Genomic DNA, 22990 nt, shown 5'->3' with positions numbered 1-22990 from the left:
CCTGATTCCTTAACCAGTCATCCCAAGGGTCTGGAGTGTCTCTTGATCGCCCTCAGACTTCTTGGTGCAACTTCATCACCGCCTACATGAAAAATCAATAATGGATAATAATCCGAGGGATAATAATAACACCAGGGCAGGAAGTCTTTTCTTCACATCTTTAATCCATGCCCCAGAGACTTCCCTAAGAAGTGGGTCCAGTCTGCATGTTAGGCCTTGTGTTCCCCTCACAGAGAGTCTCCTATGACAATGACCCATCTTTTTTTCTTTATGGAAGTGGTTTTGATGCAGGACATAGATTAACTTAAGCTTGGTGACACCAAGCTAGATGAACCATTGTCCTTGTCATTGTTTGGTTCCACTTGCAGAGCCTTGTACCTATTAAATAAGGGCACCTGGGAAGGCAGGGTGGTCACGGAGGAGATGTGCCTGCTGCGCTGGGCAGGAACCTGTCTGACCAAAAGTCCACCATTGGCTTAGCCCGAGACACCTCTTGCATGTCACCTCAGCACCAGAAGTTCTTGACACTTCCTTCCACACTCATGATGTTTTCTGACCTGGTAAGCGTACAGCACACAGCAGGGTGCATGTAAAGCACTGAACGTGTGCTGAGGTGTTCTGCTAGGCTTATTCATTGTCCTGACATTGCATGAAGCAAAGATGAACAGTACTGTAGGCAGTACAAAAGGAGTCACCAGGAGAAGAGTGCATACAACCCAAAATGCCATCCTATTAATGTCCCAGGCAATGGTTTCTTGAGATCTCCCAGAAACTCCTGCTCTGAAATAATCAATCCCATGGCATGATGACAAACGACTTCAGAAAAGCACTTGTACTGACCTACAGCAAAGATAAAGTGCTTTTGAACCTGAATATGGATGGATATATTACCACCATCTGCACAACTTCCCATCTCCCTGTCCACTATCCCAAGCAGGCACAGCCATATTTTCCTTCCAGTGCACAGATTAGTTTATATTTTATTTCTAAGATCTAAGAAATGTTTTATTTCTAAGTTTATATAAATTCTACCTCAACTTCTGAGTATTTTACAGTTACAGTACAGATGGCATTCTGCAAGCTAGCACTACACACTAGCCCCTCTCTGCTGATCTAGCCTTGCTCTGAGGCCAAAGGCAGGGAAGACTTTCCTCAGGTTATCACTTGGTCCTAGATAGAGCCCTAGTAGATGAAGGCCGATAAAGATTATGCCCGTAGATTTGAGTATGAAAATTCCACAGAAGTACCAACCTTTCTTACAAATGTTGCTTCATCCCAATTCTGTAGCTTCTCAAGAGCCTCATTCATCATTTCTTCCTTATAACGGTTGTGTTTCTCATTCTCAACCACTTCTGTTTTGCTTGTGACAAGGATGCACTTGCTGTCTCTTGCCCTTCCACGACCTGTACAGCAACACATTTATCCTCTTTAGTTACTCTTAACAAGATGTGCAAAAGCAGCAGCTCTGCCATAAAAGAGCATTAAGGACTTTCCCTTGGCTGCTTTTGTTTCCCATCTTCCGATTCAGATAATGCTGCTTCTAAACAGCGTTCTCTCAGCTCTTTCTTCTTTGATCACAAACCAGAACGTATCCTCATTCCCCGGCCACTGCTGTACTGCCTGCTTCTGGGATGTGCCTCAGCTTGGCTCAGGCACGCTCGACACTTCAGTTATTGTACAGCACCTCGCTGCCTTATTGTGGAACAAAAGCCAGAGGAGAAAAGCTCATCCTTAGTCTTACTTTCTGCCCTGCTAATTGGTGTCTACTAAAAAAAAATAAATCTATCACAAAAAATCTGTGGAACTGGAAAAACAACGCTGGCAAGAAAACAGATGACAAGAGCAAGGGCCATCTCTTCCACCTGTCTATGCCTACTGCCTGCCTACTCTTTGCTGCTGTGACATAGGCAAACTAAGAACTCCAGGGATCTCACACCAGTTCAGAAGTATTTCAGTTAGAAAAAATGCACACATTTACCTTTGAGCTCCCATTCTCCCCAAATCATGACTTTATGTGGTTTAAAGCTGACACATCCTATTTTCTTCCCACCCTTAATGGCTTGTTAAGAATAAACACTACCCTTTCACTCATAAATGTGAATTCCGGACCAACTATTTCATGGTAAGACAAAAATAAGAAAATCGCAAGACACAAACCCTGAAAGCAGAGGACTGAGCACAATGGAGATCAATTGCCGTCAAATTATGAAGTTAACTGCTCAAGTGATATGAGCACCCTTGAAAGCTGTAGGCAGTTTTATGACATTTAGGAATGTGAAACAGAAACCAGTATTTGGTGTGGCTCTTCATTCCCCTCTACTGGCTGTAGTGTAAAATCACCAGGACTCAAGACCAAAGTCTTTGGTTTTTTCTAGGCCCAAAGAGGTCTCTAAAGTAATAGCTCTGAAATTCCATACCTCTGACTTGGATCATTTTGGTGACGTTACCAAAGTATTCATAGAGCACAACAAGATTGCATGCAGAAATATCAATGCCTTCGTCAGCAACAGATGTAGCAATTAGCAGTCTGCTGTCCTTGTCGGTTTTGAATGCATCCAGTATCCCCTTCTGCATTGGGAGGGTCATACCTACAGTACCAAGAAACTGTGTCAGGAAGAAAACACTGAAGAATTCCTTGAGCCAGATCCCTGCATTTGCTCTTACTAAGTGATTAGAAGCGAGCATGTCATTTTGATCTAGAAAAGTACTTTAAGTTTGAATATCCAGCTGGCTGCACGCTATACCCGCTGAGCAGGAATTCCTGTTGATGTGCCACAAGAACTGTCAGCCTGGGAAAAGCCACGGCAGACACAACACTGAGCTCATTTTTATGAGACACCCATTTCAGCTCTAGCTTCCATTCTACCTTAAAATGCCTTTGTGCCACCAAACACAAAATAAGAGAGGGACCTGTAAAAGGAACAGAAGTAATCACAGTAAGCCAAACAGTTTCTAGACTTCTTTTGAACTAGGGAAAGACTCCTGCAGCAAACGGTCACTGAGAGTGTTACTGCTGCTTTAACCAAAGATTCCAGGCAGAAATAGCAAGCATCCAGGGATCTCACACCAGTTCAGAAGTATTTCAGTTAGAAAAAATGCACACATTTACCTTTGAGCTCCCATTCTCCCCAAATCATGACTTTATGTGGTTTAAAGCTGACACATCCTATTTTCTTCCCACCCTTAATGGCTTGTTAAGAATAAACACTACCCTTTCACTCATAAATGTGAATTCCGGACCAACTATTTCATGGTAAGACAAAAATAAGAAAATCGCAAGACACAAACCCTGAAAGCAGAGGACTGAGCACAATGGAGATCAATTGCCGTCAAATTATGAAGTTAATTGCTCGGGTGATATGATAAAATTTTGCAGGTGCACCCTTGAAAGCTGTAGGCAGTTTTATGACATTTAGGAATGTGAAACAGAAACCAGTATTTGGTGTGGCTCTTCATTCCCCTCTACTGGCTGTAGTGTAAAATCACCAGGACTCAAGACCAAAGTCTTTGGTTTTTTCTAGGCCCAAAGAGGTCTCTAAAGTAATAGCTCTGAAATTCCATACCTCTGACTTGGATCATTTTGGTGACGTTACCAAAGTATTCATAGAGCACAACAAGATTGCATGCAGAAATATCAATGCCTTCGTCAGCAACAGATGTAGCAATTAGCAGTCTGCTGTCCTTGTCGGTTTTGAATGCATCCAGTATCCCCTTCTGCATTGGGAGGGTCATACCTACAGTACCAAGAAACTGTGTCAGGAAGAAAACACTGAAGAATTCCTTGAGCCAGATCCCTGCATTTGCTCTTACTAAGTGATTAGAAGCGAGCATGTCATTTTGATCTAGAAAAGTACTTTAAGTTTGAATATCCAGCTGGCTGCACGCTATACCCGCTGAGCAGGAATTCCTGTTGATGTGCCACAAGAACTGTCAGCCTGGGAAAAGCCACGGCAGACACAACACTGAGCTCATTTTTATGAGACACCCATTTCAGCTCTAGCTTCCATTCTACCTTAAAATGCCTTTGTGCCACCAAACACAAAATAAGAGAGGGACCTGTAAAAGGAACAGAAGTAATCACAGTAAGCCAAACAGTTTCTAGACTTCTTTTGAACTAGGGAAAGACTCCTGCAGCAAACGGTCACTGAGAGTGTTACTGCTGCTTTAACCAAAGATTCCAGGCAGAAATAGCAAGCATCTCCTTAGAATTGGTTAAAGGTCTTCTAGATATGGAAGAAAGCATAGTGCAAACTTGCATGGCCTTCCTCTGTTCAAGAGCGCAGAAGAGGAACACAGGAAAAGCTGAGCAATTTTGGCAGCATAACCACCACAGGTCTAGCAAGTGGTATTCCTCAGTGCAAACCTGCGTACTTGTTTTTTGATCTCTCCTTCCACGACCCATCAACACATCCGGCTTTATGTGGCTAAGTAGAGGGTTTACTTCTACCCACTTCTTCAAAGCCTGGAAAGCAAATCAGGGAGTTAGACCTCTGTCCTGATGAAATGCTAGTTTGGGATAGATAGGTAGATCCTGCCCGTGATTGCCTAGACAATTAGTATTTCTAAGAACCAAAAGCAGAAAGGAAGGTGGAAGTGTGCCTTGGGAGGGAACATCTATTAACAGGTAAGAAAGCACAGGTCACAGCCATGATGCCAGATCCAACCAGGCCACAATGATTTCCACTTTTCCCACCCCTGCAACTTAAAGGCTGGCTAAGGGCAAGCAGCCTTTCCCTGCTAAAAAGTATGCCTTTTTCTCTTGTAAATCAAATGCTGCACCTCTGGCATCTAAAGGGAATGAGCTGCTATTTACAAACTGCACTTCATCACTGCACAGTGAAAACAGCACCCTCAAACTGCTCTTACCTAAGAACAAAGTTCAGCCAAGCTATGGTAGGCTTCTACACCTATAATGGAAAATCGCCAGCAAATGCTTGTTGTTGTCAGTTTGGACTTTAGTCTGCCTTTAATTTTTTTTTTTCTGGTTTGCAATTCTTCCAGCATTTCTACACCCAAGGATAAAATGTGGCTTGGGACTCTCAGCTGATAAATCTGTTTACAGTAGCCAGAGACTGTGTTACCTCACAGTAAATGTTTAAGAGCTACTGAGGCTAATGATTAGCAGCACACTTACGTCAGGCATGGGCTTTTTCTGGGAACAAGGTATGGGAAGGGAGAGAAAAGATCATCCAGCCTAGATCCTTGATCCTAGGCAAGTATGAAATAGACTCGTGCATCAGAAGGGTCCAGAGAGCATATGCTGCACAAAGAGTTTCCTTTTTCTTGATCAAGAACACATGCTAGGGAACAGAGCTCCTTTGGGCCCACAGCAAACCTCTGGGAAAACTCTGAATAGCTCCGTGCAGTCAGTAATGGAGCAGAGCTGCTAGTTTGTAACACTACCACATTACCAAAAACCTTGGAACACATCTTGTTAAAACTGACTTCAGACCTAAAGTAAAAATCTGATGGCTTAATGATCAGCTATGACATGTAGCAAGAAGAAGCTATGAAGGACGCCACCCCTATAAGGTAGTTTTAAGAAAAAGACAAAAAAACCCTCATCCTGTCTCATCTGTCTCAGTGCTTAGGAAGACACAGAAAGATAAGTATTTTCTTAGGAAGGTCAAATACATGCATATTTTTCTATTTCCAGATCAAAATGTGAAGGGTAATAGATAAGGCATTGTATTCTCTCACTTTCCACATTAGGAGCTTTAAAAAGAAATGTCTTACAGCTACTAAGGCTCTTGTCTTAGCAAAGAGAAGAGTGCGAGTCTCAGGGTTATAGCGGTATGCTTCATCCAGGATGCAAGCAAGCTCTTCCAGCTTGGGATTCTCATTTGATTCGTCTTTTGAAAGGGCAGTCAGTTCTGGTTCTTTCTCTGGAAGAAAACAGCAGTGTCTTGAATAATTTACCTTCTTTAATGCAGTTCTCACCCAAACCGACTTTCAAATGCCACCCACATTCTCTTTAGCGTCTATTTTTATTTTCTATACCATTCTTTCAAATGGAAGCAAAGAAAGCTATCAGTTAAATGCAACAAAATCTCCAGGGGGAAAAAAAACCAAAACAAAACCTGAATCTCTCCCACTTTGTAGCAAACTGAAAGGAGAACCTCTGTGACATACTGTGTATCACAAGACAAAACAAAACAAGCTCAGTTCTTGCAAAAAACGGTGCTCTTGCTTCTTAGGAGACAACTGACACTAGAGGGCAGACACCCAGTGATGTAAAATTGGAGCACACCAGACCACAGGCTGGCTTACAGCACACTGCTACTAAATCAGAAGTTTGGAAGGGATGCCTGCTTCTTCCCAGAAGTTTGGGATTTGTCCAGGAGGACTGGGCAGGAGGAGGCTGGGCAGTGCACTATGTTGCCGTACCTAAAGCTGCCAGCAGCCATGATTGTAGGCCATCCCCCTACTGAAGGACACCACTGCTTTATCTCCAAGACAGGCATGTAAGAACCTACTACAGCATCTAGGTATAATATTACTCCTTCCTTAGTTCCTGCACTAGAAGCTTGAAGTTCCCCCCTGCCTACCCCAGCACTACATTTGCACCCACAGAGACACTAGATCTTCTGAAAAGCGTGTTTCTGGAAAAACAACTGCACTCACTCTGAAGACTTCGATCATCCTACCATAAACCCTCTTTTCCCCTGCAACTGTGTGAAATACCTTGAAATTTGGCTGTCAGTTTCTTCTCTAACTCTGTATACGGTCCATTTTTGACATTTGTGAAAAATTCAGTGAGGTAGGCTAAAGCATCTTCAAGGCGGGCATCTTCGCTGATGATGAGAGCATCATTGAATTTCTGCTCAGAAAGAGACATACACGTTTAAACCTCATTTTCCATGGGGCAGAGGATGAGCACAGATTTTATTTACCTAGATTAAGTATTACAAACTTGTGTTGTTATTCCATTTGTGTGACAACACAATCACTACAAAGTCTCCTTTGCACTACACTGTTCTTAGTGAGTACCTTAAGACACAACTCCTACACACTATGCTTTAACCTGTGTCAAATAAAATTATTATGTTCAAAACTTGCTTCCTAGGTGAATACACCTGTGTCAAAAGGAACCGGACGGCTCCACCTCTGTATGGAAGGAGAGAGGATATAGACTTACCCGCAGGTGTTCGGTGCAAATGAAAAGGTCCCTACAAATGCTGCTCTCCTTCTCCTTATCTGTCAGTTGCAACAGTCTGCATTTCTTCTGAGTTGCAACTATCCAGTGTTCATATCTCTGTGTTCCAAAATCATTCTTGTTGATTTGGGAGATAGTATCTAGTAAAGAAGGAGGAAAACAAACATGTTTTCATCTTAACTTACAAATAACCAGAACAGTTAGCTAGAAAATAACACATTTTCCATGAATGTTAGGTCTAAAAAGCCTATGCAGAAGAACACCGTATGATATAATCACAGAATCACTGAGGCTAGAAGGAACCCGTGGAGGTCTTTAGTCCAACGCTCTGCTCAAAGCAGGGTCACCTAGAGCTGGTCACTCAGGATCATGTCCAAATGGATTTGGAGTACTTCTAAGGATGGAGACTCCACAACTCCTCTGGTCAATCTGTTCCAGTGTTTGACCACTCTTACAGCAAAGAATTTCTTCCTATTAAGTATTTCTGTTTGAGCCCACTACCTCTTGTCCCATCACTGGGAACCATCTGAGAGGAGTCTGGGTATGTCTTCTTCACTCCCTGTGTTTCAATATATATCCAGACGTTAGGCTATGTCAGTACAATTGAACTCAGGATCTGTGTACATACAAACATCTGCAGAGTCTTTATCAATAAAACTGGAGCTCGGTACCCTACCAGAAGCCTCCAGTATTCAAGACGCTGCATGTGTGTTGCTCCTTGAATTACCAGCTACTCGATAATTAAGTAACCATTTGCTAAACGGTCCGTGGTCCTTAGAGGCATGTTATCCAATGGCCTGTTCTTGAGGCAGAACTGGTCGGTACCTCTTTGTCACATACATACTCTGTCTCAGTACTTCACAAACTTCAGTAATCAGAGGGTCCACACAAGGGAAGCCATTGGCATTCATGCAAGAGGAACAGTGATGCAGAAACAGGCTTCAGAAGTGTTTGCTTAATTTAGTGTGCAGTTTGAAAATCCCACTGTATTTGTTCTTTGTTGGCATTTCTTGGGTTTCGGTTTGGGTTTTATTTGGTTGGCTGGAGTTTTTTTTTGTTTGGTCGGGTTTTTTTAATTCTCTCTCCCTGCCCCAGAATATAATTCACTCTCCACTGTCTGGAAAGTGTGTGTGTGTGTGTAATCTAGAAAGTATAGCAAAGAGGTGAACAAACTTAAGGCACTCTAGTCAATTTGGAAACGCCAATATAAGCAGAGAAAAAAATTCCTGTAATTCGGAGCTGGATAGACCAAGGCTGATCCTTGATAACCATCCCTGGGTCTCTGCTCTGTGCCCTGCAGCTCTCAAATGTATCGATAACAGCCACTTACTGGACACTACTTAGGAACTCTGCAAAAGCAGAAAAGATCAATTGATTTCTGCAGAATTAGGTCTCATGATGGTGAGACCTGTTCCCTTCTCATGGCCATGCACCTCCCTCTTGGCACACCCGCAGCTCCTGAGGCTGGAATCCTACAGACAAGTGTTGCCTTTCTTAGGCAGCCATATCCTTTCTCTGGTGGTGTTCATGTTCAACAGATCCTTCTCTGTAAAATTACCTTAAATGCTTTTCAGTAGGAAATAACAAAGACCTGGTAACCAGTGGAAACAGAGGTACCCACAGGTATAGAGGACAACATGCTGTCCAGAAAAGGTCGTCAGGGCACCCCTAGAAATAACTCCAAGTGCAACTCAGAGAGACCAGAGAAAATATGAGAAGTGTCAGAGCAGCAAGAGTGAAAGGAAGCTTTTGCTGAAAGGAAGAAATCACAACATTCAGAGTAACACTGTTAACAGAGGTCCTTTTTGTTTTCCTAAACAGGGACATATTTAGGTATGAAGCATTTGGAGAAATGCTTAAATACAAACACAGAGGTCTCTCATCAATGAAATCCAGCTCATTGCATTTTGAAAGGAAGCCTTTTGGTAGTCTTGTTTCAGATTCTTTAAACATTCAAAGTGATCTGACAGTGTCAAAAGCACACCATCCTTAGCTGCACGAAACACAGGTAGAAATCCAAGAAAAAATATTTATGATTATCAAACTAATCACATATAACAGGAAAATAGTTGACTCTTCTATCTTTAACCTCTTATTTAGGAAATATTGGTTAAAGGCAAGTAAAAACGGAGGAGAACGGAAGGGGAAAAAGAGTGACTGTTCCAGCAGCCATGAGGATTCACAGTGATGTAATCAAAGACTGAATCCCAGGTACAGGCATATTACAGTATCTTACCCACTGTGTAAATCTTCCTCATCAACACTTCTGTCTCAGACATCAGACCTGAGATAATGTCTGCAAAGTGATTCTGAACTCGCATTTTAACCCATCTGACATCTAGAGACAAGAAACGGAAGTCAGTGCCTTGAATAAGTAAAAACATTTCCCTGAGCAGCGCACAACAAATTCTTGTCTAGAAGAATGATACATGCGGTGGTCTATGCAATTATTATAGTGTTTACTGTTAATGAGCATTACAGTTGCAGAGAAAGAAAGACACAGCCCCCAATCTTGACTGGCAGAGCTGAACGAAAACTAGAGATTGTGGATCTCAGCAAAGAGAAAATTTGCCCAAATGTGCACTGCCTTACTGTGGGACAACAGTGAAGCACACGCTTTAACTCCTTTCAAGCTAGCAGGAAGCAAAGCTCCAGCTTAGTTTTAAGCTTTCAGCTTCACCTGACCAAAGGGGAATTGTATTGTTGCCTTAGTTATGGTGCTTTGCATCTCATGGGAAAATAAAAACAAAGAGTGCTTAAGTGTATCTGGCTTGTTGCTGAATCTCTCCAGTTCCTCTTTGTTCTCTCTGACAGTGGATATGGCCTGTATGTCGAGGTAGGAACAGAGGGTACAGATGTGCTCAATTGTTTCCTTGACGTTCTTGGCATTACCAACTCCAACAGAAGCAGTTAAACCTATAATCTGAGCACACACATGAATAGCAGTGGTTGTTCCTTTGTCACAAATGAAAAAAAAATGATCAGGAGTCATTGCTAGGATCTCCAAGTTGTCGCTGTCCTCAAAAACAAGGAAACACAACAGGCATGAGTGCAATGACTAAATCATGAGAGCCAAACCTTGTCCTCACTCATGCCTTCTCCAAGGCATTCAAGCTTAGAGTATTCATACTGGAAATACATTATCCACCCACTAAAATCCATAACCAGCTGTATTTGCCAGTGCTCATCATACACAGAAAGAGCAAATCCACCCCCAGAACGGTCCTCCGCGTTCATTCAGAGGAGATGTCTTCTCAGCTGGACCAAAACCTCCTGCCAGCGGAGGCAGCAGACCCATTTTATAGTTGCAGAAGACAGCAACAGAGAGGTGACAAGAACATCACTAAATTCTGGGGCACATGCTTTCTTCCCAGCCCAGCAATCCTGTGTGCTCTCAAGTACTCTGGTCTCTGTCATGCTTGATCAGTCCTTCTTGGCAGCTGGAGAGAAGATGTAACATGGGAAAACAGCCTGGAGGTGTCCAAGGAGAGGGGAAAAAGTGTTCCAGATGCTACCGTTTCAATTTGCAGCCATTGTTAAATGGGAGTTTGAACTGGATTAATGCAAAAGGCAGGAGTTCAGGCTTTGGCGACTGCACTGCAAAATACTTTTCTCTAATGTTTCCACCAGTGACAGGCTGGGTCTTACCTGAGGCAGCTGGTTTGCAGAGGAGTCAAATTTTTGTTCCAGGTATCTGGTCATTAACACATTGTAAGGGTGGTTGCCCGTAGTGTTGTGGCACTCATCAAATATCATCAGAGTGAAGATGGAGAGGGAGCTAAGGATCCCTTCCTCGATGCTATTCACAAGAATCTGAGGTGTCAGCACAATGATGTCACTGTCCTGTATAACCTTTTCTACAGAGACATTTGCAGCTGTTTCACCACTAATTCCTTGAACAGAATATCTACGAAGAAGAGGCAAAAAATAGGGTATGAAAAAGGATGTCTTGCCATGCAAAAGAAAGTTAGAAAGATGGACTTTTGAGCAAGCCTGAAGGGTAGTGATTAAGTTCAAAATGGCTGGAACCTTCACCCACAGCAGCTGAAAAAAAACAAACTGCTGAGGGTAAACAACTGGATTTTCATTGCCAATTAACTAAAATATATTAGATTTGAAGGGTGGTGATTTTGTACATTTAAGCTGCATCTGTCAGTTCACAGTATTTGGAGATCGTGCCCTTCATCCCTTTTCTGTATATGTCTGGCAACACGGAACTGCTTTCTGTCCAGCAACCTCATTTTTCCATAATTATAAGGATTCATATGTGGATATTCAGTAATCAGTTGCTATCAGAAACTGTATGTTGTTGATACTCCCCTAAGCAATTTTCAGTTCCATCTGAGAAGTGGACTGTCATTGTCTGACTGGACGTTGAAAAACCAAGGAAGTTTGGGTCCTTCCATTTGGAAAAAAAAAAGAGACTCTGCCATTTGAGAATGGCAAGAGGAATCCCACTTGCTGCTGCCTGGAACTGCCTCGTCTTTTGGAAGCAGGGCTGAAAGGAGTCTCAAGAGAGAACACCCTTCACCCTTTTTGAGAGGCAAGCACAGGTATACTTTGGCCATCTCCATCAATGCTGCACAACCAGTGTTTAAATTCTCCAAAAGCAGACTCCAGACTCTCCAGACAGTCTACCCTGGTAACTTGCCATTTTTATCACTAGGCATCACCCTTATGTTAATGCCAAACACTCTTGTCACCAGTAAACCCATTACATTTTCCCCTAGCCACAGCTGACCTAGAGGGCAGCTTACTTTCTGTGGAGGAAGCCACCAGGTTGAATTACACTTACCCCCTTCTTTCAAAGTGCTGCTTGAATACAGTTTTCTGTTGTTCATACACTGGCACTTTAGTTGCAAGAAAGACAACTTTCCCCTTCCGTCCTGCAGGCATGTTTTGCAAGTGGTGTTCACAAATCAGAAGTGCCACAAAAGTTTTTCCAGATCCTTTAAACAAAGAACATGAAAGTCAGAGCATTAGATCTTTGTGAGCAGAAGCCTGTGTCATCTGGATGTCCTGTAACAACGGGGAGCTGACAAGGGGTATGTAACACTTTGGACTCTCTGGGGACAGATTTGAACACGTTTGCTGCTTATTCGGGTGGGTAATCATCCTTTTCTCCCTCGCTGTCTCAGTCTGCAAAGATCATATGGCAGTCACCGAGAAGGAAAATCCATTTTCCATTTTGTTTGCGTTCTTTGAAATCATTGAGTCTATTTCTGCTCTGAGAGTGTGCAAATCCCACATCAAATCAGACAATGATACAGGCACCGGGCACTCTCAGTTCCATCCTTGCCCATGCAGCCTTGCTCCTCTCACATTTCTTTTCCTGCAGCGCTCAGGCTGGCTGTTCAAGGCCACCCGGAGCTCCTGGGTGTCCCTGCCTCTGCTACCCCAACTGCTGGCAACATGGAAAACACAGCTGGAGAGGAAGACCATTCGTCTCTTTCGCTGCTGAACTGCAATCATCCTAACTCTGTCCTGAGCTACAACAGAAGTTCCCTGTGCCGTTTTGATGTTGCGGGCGTTGCAGTACAGAAGACAAGGGAGTCTCTGGGCAACTCATCCTACTTTTCCTTCAACTTGCAGGCCCAACTTTGCACTCAAAAATCTCCTCTGGGAAGTGAGAAAGCAGAGGTCAGAACATGGAAATCTGAAAACAAGCACTGAAATGCCAGGAGACTCATCTGTCTTGCTCAGTCTCTGTGCTGCCCTTGGTCATTAATTTCAGGTTAGAGCTGGATTACTCCTGCAGGGAAGACTGCTTTTAAATAAACAGCTAGAAAAGTTTGACTCAACCATTACCCTTCCCCATTCTTCACAGCCCTCTCCACCAATTTTTCTAAGAAACATGTGTTTTCTTACCTGTGGGGGCACATATCACTGTGTTTTTCCCACTGATAGCAGGCTGCGCAAGTTCAATCTGGTAGCTCCGAGCCTTCTTTGGTTCATAAACAGGTGAAGGCTGCTCGATCCCTCCTAGGAGAGAACCATGTTTTTGTGAGGAGTGCTGCAACGGAAATGCATGAAATATATTGCACCCCATACAGTTGCTATCTAAAAGGATCAAGGTAGAGTTCCCACAGTCCCCACACAAAGTATTCTCTGAGATAAATCTTTTAACAAGATGTACACACCAGACAAGAGTTTTGTGTAGCTTTGATGGCACACTTTTGTTACCACTCAAGTGTGCTTCCAAAGATTTCAAGGTCTTGGCTGACAGCTCTCACCTCAACTGGTCATTTTCAACTCAGAAAGAAACACAAGGGCTTATTTTCCCCCAAATATATGCACCGTCTTCTGCTCTACAGACTTCTGAAGTTAACGTTATCTTAAATTGTGGTCTTGTCAGGGGGTTTGCTCTTATGGAACAGGAACTAGAAACCACTGGTGGAACAAAATTTGCCATATGAGACAGGACAGCCACTCTACAGACCCTTTGCAGCCACATTCAGCTCTCTAAACGGGCTAATATCAATTCACGTGAACTAGTTATATCAGAGATGAGATGCATCAACAACACTCTGGTGTTTGGAGACCTTTCTGATTATATGCTGGCAGAGCAAATCTGCACTAGAAACGTTGGGGGGAAGCCCTAACATTTGCAATGCTCAGTATGAGAGCCATTAAAACAAGACAGTGAAATCAAGTCAGAGATTCATCTAGTTCCTCAGTACCTTCCTTTGTGGCATATCGCATCTGCGTCCTTTGGGAGTCTAAGGAAATGGAGAATTCTCGCCACAAACTGTTTTAAGTTGCAAAGTCTTACCTACAGCTGAACAGAGATTTTCACTGAGATTGTTATCACATTCTGCTTCTTCAGAAAATGTCATGGTGGTTTCAAAGCTGTTCTCAGAGGCATCTGTGATATCATCATCAACATCTTTGCCATTATCTGTACAAGCACATTAAAAAAAAAAAAAAGGCATGCTATTGATCCTTCTGATTTCAAAATATTGTTATTTGCTGGGATGACAAGGTGAAGAAGTTGTTTGCTAGCATGGAAAGACTACATCAAATGATGCTGCATACAGACTGCTTTGCCAGTAAGATGGATAGCACCGAGTCTTGGGTTTCAAAGACCCACATACTCAACACATATTTATCTATCCCTTAAAAATCAAGGGAGATAACAGAATGGGAGGAAAGTTATATCCTCTGTGTTTAGTGACAAGATTACAGATTGAACATGGACATTAACCACAAGCATGAAAAATACTTAGGAGTTCAAAGAAGCTTTGTAAATTTAAGACTTTGTTCTCCCTTAACTCCACCTCTTGGAAGGACCTAGAAATTGTAAGACTATCTCCATCCTTTGTCTTACACAATAACCAAGAGAGGTTCCAAAAATGCTTGCTCAAAATTTCTTTGGCTCCATAATTATTACCTTCTCAAAGAACCGTCACCGGGCTCTGCATGAAGAGTCTCATTGCAAACAGACAATATGATTACAAAGTGCTGCTTTTGGAGAGGGAGAAAGAGCACATTTACACCCTCCAGAGAGCACACAGTATCTCAAATTAACTTCTACTAGCAACACTTCTTAACTGCTGGCATTAAAATGCTTCCAATAGGGACAACGTTTCTTCGGTAGACTGACTGTGGCTTTTTTAAGTTGGATGTTAGCAGAAGCTGCCTCAGTTATAAAGTTATATCTTTAACTTATATAACTGTTAACCAAATAATGTGTAGCCACCACCTACATGAAATAGTATGTATATACATATTATTCTTATATATATGTAATTATTTAGAAATTGATAATTGATTAATATATAATTTTAAATATATGTAATAATTAACTCTCCAGATAAGAAATTACATACATTTGATTACAGCAATAAAAACATTTCAAAATAAGAAATATTGCTCATGAAGCCACTTAGAAATACTTTGTCCCACTTGATGATTAAAAACCATTTTAACCATTAATCACATGGTTTGGGAGAAAGCAAATGTAGATGCAAATAAACACAACCCAGTTTATCTAAAAAACTTGTCTTTCACAATTATTTTGTAGTAAAATACTGTAAGTACTCTAAATTCTCCCATGCTGCAGAGTACTCACATAGGTATTTATCAAGTGGAAAAAGGTAAATTCAATGACAAAGGATATATCTTATTAGGGGAAAGTTTGCATTTTTTGCAAAAAATGAACATAGTCACTTAGTTACCCCTCAGTGAACCCATGTTGACTATTCCTGATAACTTTCTTTCCCTCCACATGCTTAGAGATGACATCCAGGATGAGCTGTTCCATCACCTTTCCAGGGATGGAACCAGCCTGCAGTTTCCTGGGTCCTCCTTCTTGCCCTTTTTGCAGACTGGAGTGACACTAGCTTTCCTCCAGCCCTCAGGCACCTCGCCTGTTCTCCAGGACCTTTCCAAGTTGGCCCAGCAAGGACTTCTGCCAGCTCCCTCTGCACTTGTAGGGGCACCACACCAGGGCTCATGGATTTGTGGGTGTCAGGTTTGCCTAAATCATCTCTAATCTGATCTTCCTCAACCAGGGGAAAAATCTTCCTTTCTCCAGACTTTTTCTCTTATCTCCAGGGTCTGGGATTCCTCAGGGCTGGCCTTAGCAGTAAAGATTGAAGCAAAGAAGGCATTCAGTAAATCCAACTAGAAGTTATATGGGAGGAAAAATACTCAAAAAATAATTTCTTACAGTTCATAGGGTAGCACCTATATTTCATTTTATATATAGGACATCTTAATTGAAAAAAAAATAGGGTTTTATTTTTAAACAAGAATGACCAATGCAGTCTGACGGTATCCTTTTAAATTAGTCTTATTGTCCTGAAAAGAATTTACTGTCTGGCACAAGAACTGGAAAAGCGCATCATAAAAACAATTTACAGTTTACCTTCTCTCATATCCCACAGTTCACTTGCATTATAATATCCTGTGCAATCTAGGGCCAGTTGAAGGCTTTTCGGCCAGTTTTCCTTATCCGATCGACAGAGGCATTCAATGAGTTTAGTTATCCCAGCTGTTTTGCTTCTGTATTCGCTAATCTGCATACACAACAAACAGAAGTTGCTGTAGCTTCTGAGCGATCAAAACCACCGTTCTTTGATTGATATTTTGATTTGGTTTGTCTGATGTTCAGTTGAAAATTGTGCCTCATTCTCACAGAATAAAAGGTTTCCAATAAAATTCAATCACTTACCTACTACTGCTGCAATTCTGTCATAATAAGCATACACAAAATTTAGCTGGGCTACATCAGCAGCTGGGCTATTTGCTCAAAGGTAAATTCACAAGGCCTGAAACACTGAAGAGCTATTCTGTGCATTTCTATCTGGCAAGATCCTTGTAATAAACTGTATCTGCCACAAACCTCTGAGGCCAAACTGATTAAAAAATATTCCAGAATAGGAAAATGCAAAAAGTACAAAATTTAGGGCAGGCCTGATGTTTGGTCAGATACAGTAGTTTTCCAAAGGTCATGTATCTCCATAAAGAAATACTGCTTTAAAAATAAAATAGCTGCAAACAATCCCTCTCAGGAGTCATAAGGAGCGAGAACACCTAAAAGACTCCTTCACACAGCATCAATAACCTATTATTAACCAGTCATAAATGACGAGCAATTGGTAATATCACTTGTTATGCGTCATCAGTAATGACACCGAGCTAGAACCGAGTAACAGTAAGGTGGCTGCACACACAAAGGCAATGGAAATATTGTTGTTCTCTGTCACACAGGATTTAGCTAATGACTTCAGCCCAGAAGTTTCATTTCACTCTACAACTGTTGCTTTGGGTGCTGACAAAAGTCAAAGAGCCACACAAAGTTTCTAGGGGTTGCCACAACTTAAGGTACTAGACTATATCAAATGCCATGACAAGCAAGAATCAACTTAGACAACACCTAAAAGCCACTTTGCCTACATCCAGCTCTACTTCTTGGAGCGTTGATGTAGCGTGAATGCTCAAGAAAGGATTCTATTTCAAAGGCACAGCAAGGCACCCATTTCACTGTATTGTGGCACCTTCCAGAGGCCTCGAGGTCTCTTCATGGGACCCTGGACCCTGCAAAGATGTACAGCAGAGCACTGCCAATGCCAAAGCCACCCCATCCCGCTTTCCTGCCTGCAACCTTTTTGCACGCTGCCTTACCCATCGAGCTGGAGGAGTGAAGAACAAGAACTGCAGGTGTCACAAGCACCTGTGGGAAGCTCCAGCCACATAGCAAAGCCTCCTCTAAGCAGTAGAAAGTGACTTCCCTCCCTAGGGGACCGTGGCTGGCCATCCTCCTCACTCAGCAGCCTGACGGATGGGCACCAGTTCTTCCCGCAAGAGAAACAACCAGCTCTTCTCTGCAGCAAAACGAGGTAAATGCTGGGGTGTCACCATTAACCCTACCTGCAGGATCTCATCACACTCCCTTTCTATCAGGCACATGTTTATGTGGGGCATGAGTGCCACCGGATCAACTTCTAGCATCGTTGCTTCTATCCGCTTCAGCAGCTGCCTGTGCAGCTCCAGTTTTTCCAGTTTGCTGAAGTCCCAGTTTTCAATGGCTTCTGCCAGTCCCGTGTAACCTTTCAGAAAAAGAGACAAATTGTTACTATAAATTCAATCTTTACCTAGAATAGGTAGGAATAAGCTGAAAAAACCATTTTCTCACCCACAGAGAATCATGGAATCACAGAATCTTCACAGTTGGAAGGGATCTTTGAGATCATCGATTCCAACCACAAAAAAAAAAAAAAAAACAACAAAAAAACAAACCAAAGAAAACCCCCCAAAAAACCAACCACCACACTCACCCCACACCCACCCATAAACAGACACAAACCAACAATCCCGGGCACTAGAGCGTGCCCTGAATTGCCATGTCTACACATTTCTTAAATACCTCCAGGGATGGTGACTCCACCACCTCCCTGGGCAGGCTGTTCCAGTGCCTGACCACCCTCTCAGTAAAGTAATTCTTCCTCATATCTAATCTAAACCTCCCTTGCCGCAACTTTAGACCATTTCCTCTGGTCCTGTCATTATTCACTTGGGAGAAGAGGCCAACACCCACCTCTCTACAACCTCCTTTCAGGGAGCTGTAGAGGACAATGAGGTCTCCCCTCAGCCTCCTCTTCTCCAAACTAAACATGCCCAGTTCCCTCAGCCTCTCCTCGTGTGACTTGTTCTCTAGACCCCTCACCAGCTTGGTGGCTCTCCTCTGGACACGCTCCAGCACCTCAATGTAGTGAGGGGCCCAGAACTGAACACAGCACTCAAGGTGAGGCCTCACCAGTGCCCAGTACAGAGGCACAATGACTTCCCTACTCCTGCTGGCCACATTGTTCCTGATACAGGCCAGGATGCTGTTGGCCTTCTTGGCCACCTGGGCACACTGCTGGCTCATGTTCAGCCGGCTGTCCACCAACACTCCTAGGTCTTTTTCTGCTGAGCAGCTTTCCAGCCACTCTTCCCCAAGCCTGGAGTTGTTGTGACCGAAATGCAGGACCCAGCACTTGGCCTTATTAAACCTCATCCCATTGGCCTTGGCCCATTGATCCAGCCTGCCCAGATGCCTCTGTGGGGCCTTCCGACCCTCAGAAAGATCAACACTCCCACCTAGCTTTGGTGTCATCTGCAAACTTACTGAGGGTGCACTCAATCCCCTTACCTAGATCATCAATAAAGATATTAAACAAGACTGGCCCCAAAACTGAGACCTGAGGGACACCACTGGGAAGTAAAAATTATTTTTACCTGAGAATGACAAAAATCTAGGTGAATTGCATATGATTTTTATAGATTAAGCGACTGTTTTCCTTTACAGCTATACTTGTATGTATAACATGAAAAACCTTGTGCTAAAAAAGCAGTAACACCTGGGAAGGGAAAAAAGAGCTACATGTCACAGCTCACATCAGCCAAAGCAGCCGTAACAAGCCCCTTCCATACAATTCTGGGATCCCTGCAGGCCATGATATTCTTCCACAGGAATTCCCAGAGAACAGGACACTGCTCAGAATCACAAACACCTTTGGTCCCTTTTCTTTTATTTACCAGCCCTTTGCCTTTTAGTCCTGCCCTTGGCTCCACCCTCTTTCAAAAATCCTTCTCCTGTTGGATTCCAGACAGTCACTGACTGAAAGCAACACCTGCAGAACCCTGCAGCGTAGACAGTCAGCCAACAGCTGAAAATACTGTCCTGGATCAGACAGTATTTATCCTATTTATTGGAATTGTATTTATAGGACTTGTGTGATTTGCTGTGTAGGCTCCAGACAGAGGTGGAAGAAAGCAGGTCAGGGTCCCACAGGAGCTGTGGGCACACAGAAGGAATTTGCTCAACTTTTTATTTTCTTGTGGAGGAGCAGAAGCGACTGTAGAAACTTACTACCACCATGTCTATAATCTAATTATCACCTATCTCTGCATCTGCCAAATATAAGAGTAACACTATATTCTAGTCTCAGGCACAATTACAGAATCACAGAATCTTCTAGGTTGGAAGGGACCTTAAAGATCATCTTGTCCAACCATCAACCTGACTTTGACAAAAAAACCTACCCACACAACAAGCAAAAAGCAACACCATCACTAAACCATATCTCCCAGCACCACATCAACCTGTCTTTTGAACACCTCCAGGGATGGTGCCTCAACCACCTCCCTGGGCAGCCCATTCCAATGTCTGATAACCCTTTCGGTGAAAAAATTTTTCCTAATATCCAGCCTGAACCTCCCCTGGCGTAACTTGAGGCCATTTCCTCTCGTCCTGTCGCTAGTAAGTACTTGGGATAACACTTGGAGTCAGCAGGTTAATGTTTTCAGTTTTCTGCTGAAGATGCACCTCACTGAACGCTATCAACACGTTTAAAGAAGGTATTTTTGCAATTCACAAATTAGGACTATCACAGGCTGGTATAAGGACTATCACTGCTCTGAACCTACTATTTGCTTTAAGGGGAGAGTGGGCTACATCAAAGTGAAAAGAAATTTTGTAATAATTGCTCGCTGAGATACGGTAACTACCTGTAGCTAATAGTGAGATGAGATTTTGGGATTCAAGTTACCTAACAAATTACCAACAAGATTCTATGACAGAACCTACATGTACAGAGGGAAGATGGCAAATCCTGGTAATTTCACACCTTCACAATCTCTTCTGTCACATGTCAGAAAGGAAATTGCATTAGTGCCTAGCACATCAAAGCAGTCACAGCAACTAAGGATTCTCTCATTTATAAAGTATTAATAGTTTCTTACCTCTTGAGACCTCTGAATAACTTTGAAAAATCAGTTTCTAATTTAACACTGTCCTTGAATGAAGTTAACCTGTGCTACCAGCTAACCCCCACACAAATCCTGAAACCCACGTGGCTTTCTCTTTTAGAGGATTTAGCTTCCTTTAACTGAACAATGGTGATGTTATTTCTTCTCTAAACGCCCCGAGATAGAGAAGTCTCCCCTCAATGAAGCTTTGTTCTATATCCCGTCATCTTTCACTGACTTTCTCCATAAACAAAATTGTTCCAGCTGCTTCTCAGATGCTTCCCCGTGGCTTTGAGGAGTTTTATTTCCATCCTCTGCCATCCTACTTTTTTCCCTCCATCTCATCAGATGTGACACGACCTGACTGCAGAAGGCCAAGGGTAAGGGAGAGATGCTTCACATCCCAGGGCCTCTTGGCTGGTCCGTCCAGCCGAACACGGGTCCGGCAAGGGAAAAGGAGAAGGGGAGGAGACCACGCTTACGAGCGGGCACCGACCTGCTGCAGCCAGGGCGTCGATGAAGCCCCGGAACCATCCCACCGCCTCCAGCTGCAGGAGGACATCCAGGAACAGCGCGGCGGCCGCCGTCACCCCCTTCTCCTCTTCCTTACGGATCCTCTCCTTCAGCTCTAACAAAAACCAAACAAACAAATAAAACCCCAAGGGAAGCAGGCAAAGAGCGATGGAGTTGGGCAGAAGCGGCGGGGCGAGGGAAGCCCCCCCGCCCCGGCCGGCAGCGGGAAGGACGCCGGCCCCTCACCGTCCGACAGCCACTCCGTCATGTTGCTCAGGAGGTAGAGGGGGTTCAGGCTCTTCTCGATGTACCGCCGGTAGCACTGCAGGCTCCTCTTCTCCTCCGCCGTCATGGTGAGGGCGGCTCCGCACCCGCCGGTGGCGGCGGCACCGCTCCCGCTCCCCCTCACGCTCCCGGTCCCGGTCCCGGCTCCGGCTGCCGGTCCCGCTCCCGCGGCCTGCGCGGCACCCTGCCCCGGCACCGGGAGAGCCGGCGGGGAGCCAAGGGAAGCTCCTCCGGGCTGCGAGAGGACGGGGAAAAAGAAACGTCAGGGCAGAGGGAGAATGGAAACCGAAAGCGGCCCCGGAGGATGGGGCCGGGCCGCCGGCGGGGGCTCCGCGCCGCCTTCCTTCCGCTGGCGCTGCCCTCGGGGAAAGAAACGGGGGGGGAAGAAACAGGAAAATAAAAGAAAAAAGAAGAGAAAAACCAGCGAGCGTGTGCGCACGCACAGGGCTGGAAGGGCTGTGGGGCGAGGGAGGGCAGCGCCGGGTATCGCCCCCGTTCCCTCTGTCCCCCCGAAAACCCTGAACTGGATTTGCAGGCTGTATCCCGGTTTTTAAAAGGCTGAAAAATAACTTTCTGTAAGGCAAGGCAAGGCCCCTGCGTGCTCCGAGCGGGCGTTCGCTAAGCTGCTAGCGTTGGGTATAGCTTGGGGACGTCAACATTGGGTGGTCTGTCTGACCGCCCTGGAGCAGAAAGCCAGCGTCACAGGGTGAGGCTCACAGAGGGCCAGCGGGCTGCAGAGCTGGAAGCACCCCCAGTTCAGAAGTGCTGCTAAACATGCAAAGCCTATTTCCGAACCTCCCTCTAACCATTACTGCCTAGAGTGGATGCTTCTGGCCGTTTGCAGCTTCATAAATCTCATATTCAAATAGACCACTAAGAGCTACTGGCCCCAGTACAAGATACCTGCTTTCTAAAGCCGTGGTAACACAAGAAACACAAGACCGCTGAGTGATGGGCTTGCACTGGAAGGAAGGGGGTTGAGGAGGGGAGCAGAAGGAGGCAGTACCATTGGCACCGCATTTTCTACTCTGTTCTAGGCCATCTTTACTCTCAAGTATTTGATATTGTTACTTTTCTTCCACTTGAGACTTCTCTGTTGTCTGTTCCACCCAGTTCTGAAGGGATTATAGGAAATCTCTTTTGAAACCTCCCCTTTACCACCATGATGTACTATCATAGAATCATCCAGGTTGGAAGATACCCTTGGGATCATCGAGTCCAACCATCTACGCTACTCTACAAAGTCCTCCCCTACACCATATCCCTCAGTACCACATCTGAACATCCCTTAAACACATCCAGGGGTGGTGACTCAACCACCTCCCTGGGCAGCCTGTTCCAATGCTCTTGGGCTGTTGACTATTTCTGGGGGTAAGATGGTTGACCTCGAGACATATTGCCTTTGACCACGGGAGCATCATTGCTCAAGTGTGTCCTTGGCTGATGTGTTGTTATCTGACTCCCACACAGCACCATGGAGCCCCAGATGCCACCCTCATGAAAGACGTACCCCTGGTGACCACCTCAGGAGATTATCACTTGGGCAGGGAGATGGGAACTTGTTAGGTTCAAGTTTGTGCCCATTTCCTCTTCACCTCTCACTGGGAACCGCTGAAAAACACTGGACCCATCCTCTTGACAACCTCCCCTTGAATCAGGGAAAGCAGAGCCCACCGCGCCAGCTCTTCAGCAAAATGCTCCCAGCCTCTGGGGCGGCTGAGCAGCCAGCACCCGCTGCCTGCCTTCCCCCCAGAAAGGATGCACACCCACTGAGAGATGCAGCTTTTGTTCCAACACACC

General features: G+C 44.2%; 1 protein-coding gene across 2 annotated transcripts; it reads right to left on the bottom strand.

The window, feature by feature from the left end:
* Nucleotides 1-151: 151 nt before the first annotated feature.
* Nucleotides 152-21468, bottom strand: DDX58 (DEAD (Asp-Glu-Ala-Asp) box polypeptide 58). 2 transcript variants are annotated; one of them, XM_014960891.1, is made up of 16 exons: nucleotides 21152-21468; nucleotides 20889-21020; nucleotides 17531-17709; nucleotides 16026-16176; nucleotides 13929-14054; nucleotides 13025-13138; nucleotides 11952-12105; nucleotides 10805-11063; nucleotides 9917-10079; nucleotides 9393-9494; nucleotides 7139-7296; nucleotides 6685-6820; nucleotides 5737-5885; nucleotides 4372-4462; nucleotides 3564-3734; nucleotides 152-1403 (listed from the first exon to the last, which is right to left on the bottom strand). In XM_014960891.1, exons 1-16 carry the CDS (start codon nucleotides 21255-21257, stop codon nucleotides 1207-1209), a joined length of 2388 nt encoding a protein of 795 aa, XP_014816377.1. In that variant the 5' UTR covers nucleotides 21258-21468; the 3' UTR covers nucleotides 152-1206. The 2 variants fall into 2 exon arrangements, with proteins under 2 accessions (XP_014816377.1, XP_014816376.1); XM_014960890.1 differs by lacking the exon at nucleotides 152-1403 and having other exon boundaries at nucleotides 3629-3734; nucleotides 4364-4462.
* Nucleotides 21469-22990: the final 1522 nt, after the last annotated feature.

Source organism: Calidris pugnax, unplaced genomic scaffold (genome assembly GCF_001431845.1).
Source record: "Calidris pugnax isolate Ruff unplaced genomic scaffold, ASM143184v1 scaffold623, whole genome shotgun sequence".
Classification (NCBI taxonomy): domain Eukaryota; kingdom Metazoa; phylum Chordata; class Aves; order Charadriiformes; family Scolopacidae; genus Calidris; species Calidris pugnax.
This window is presented reverse-complemented; position numbering and strand designations above follow the sequence as displayed.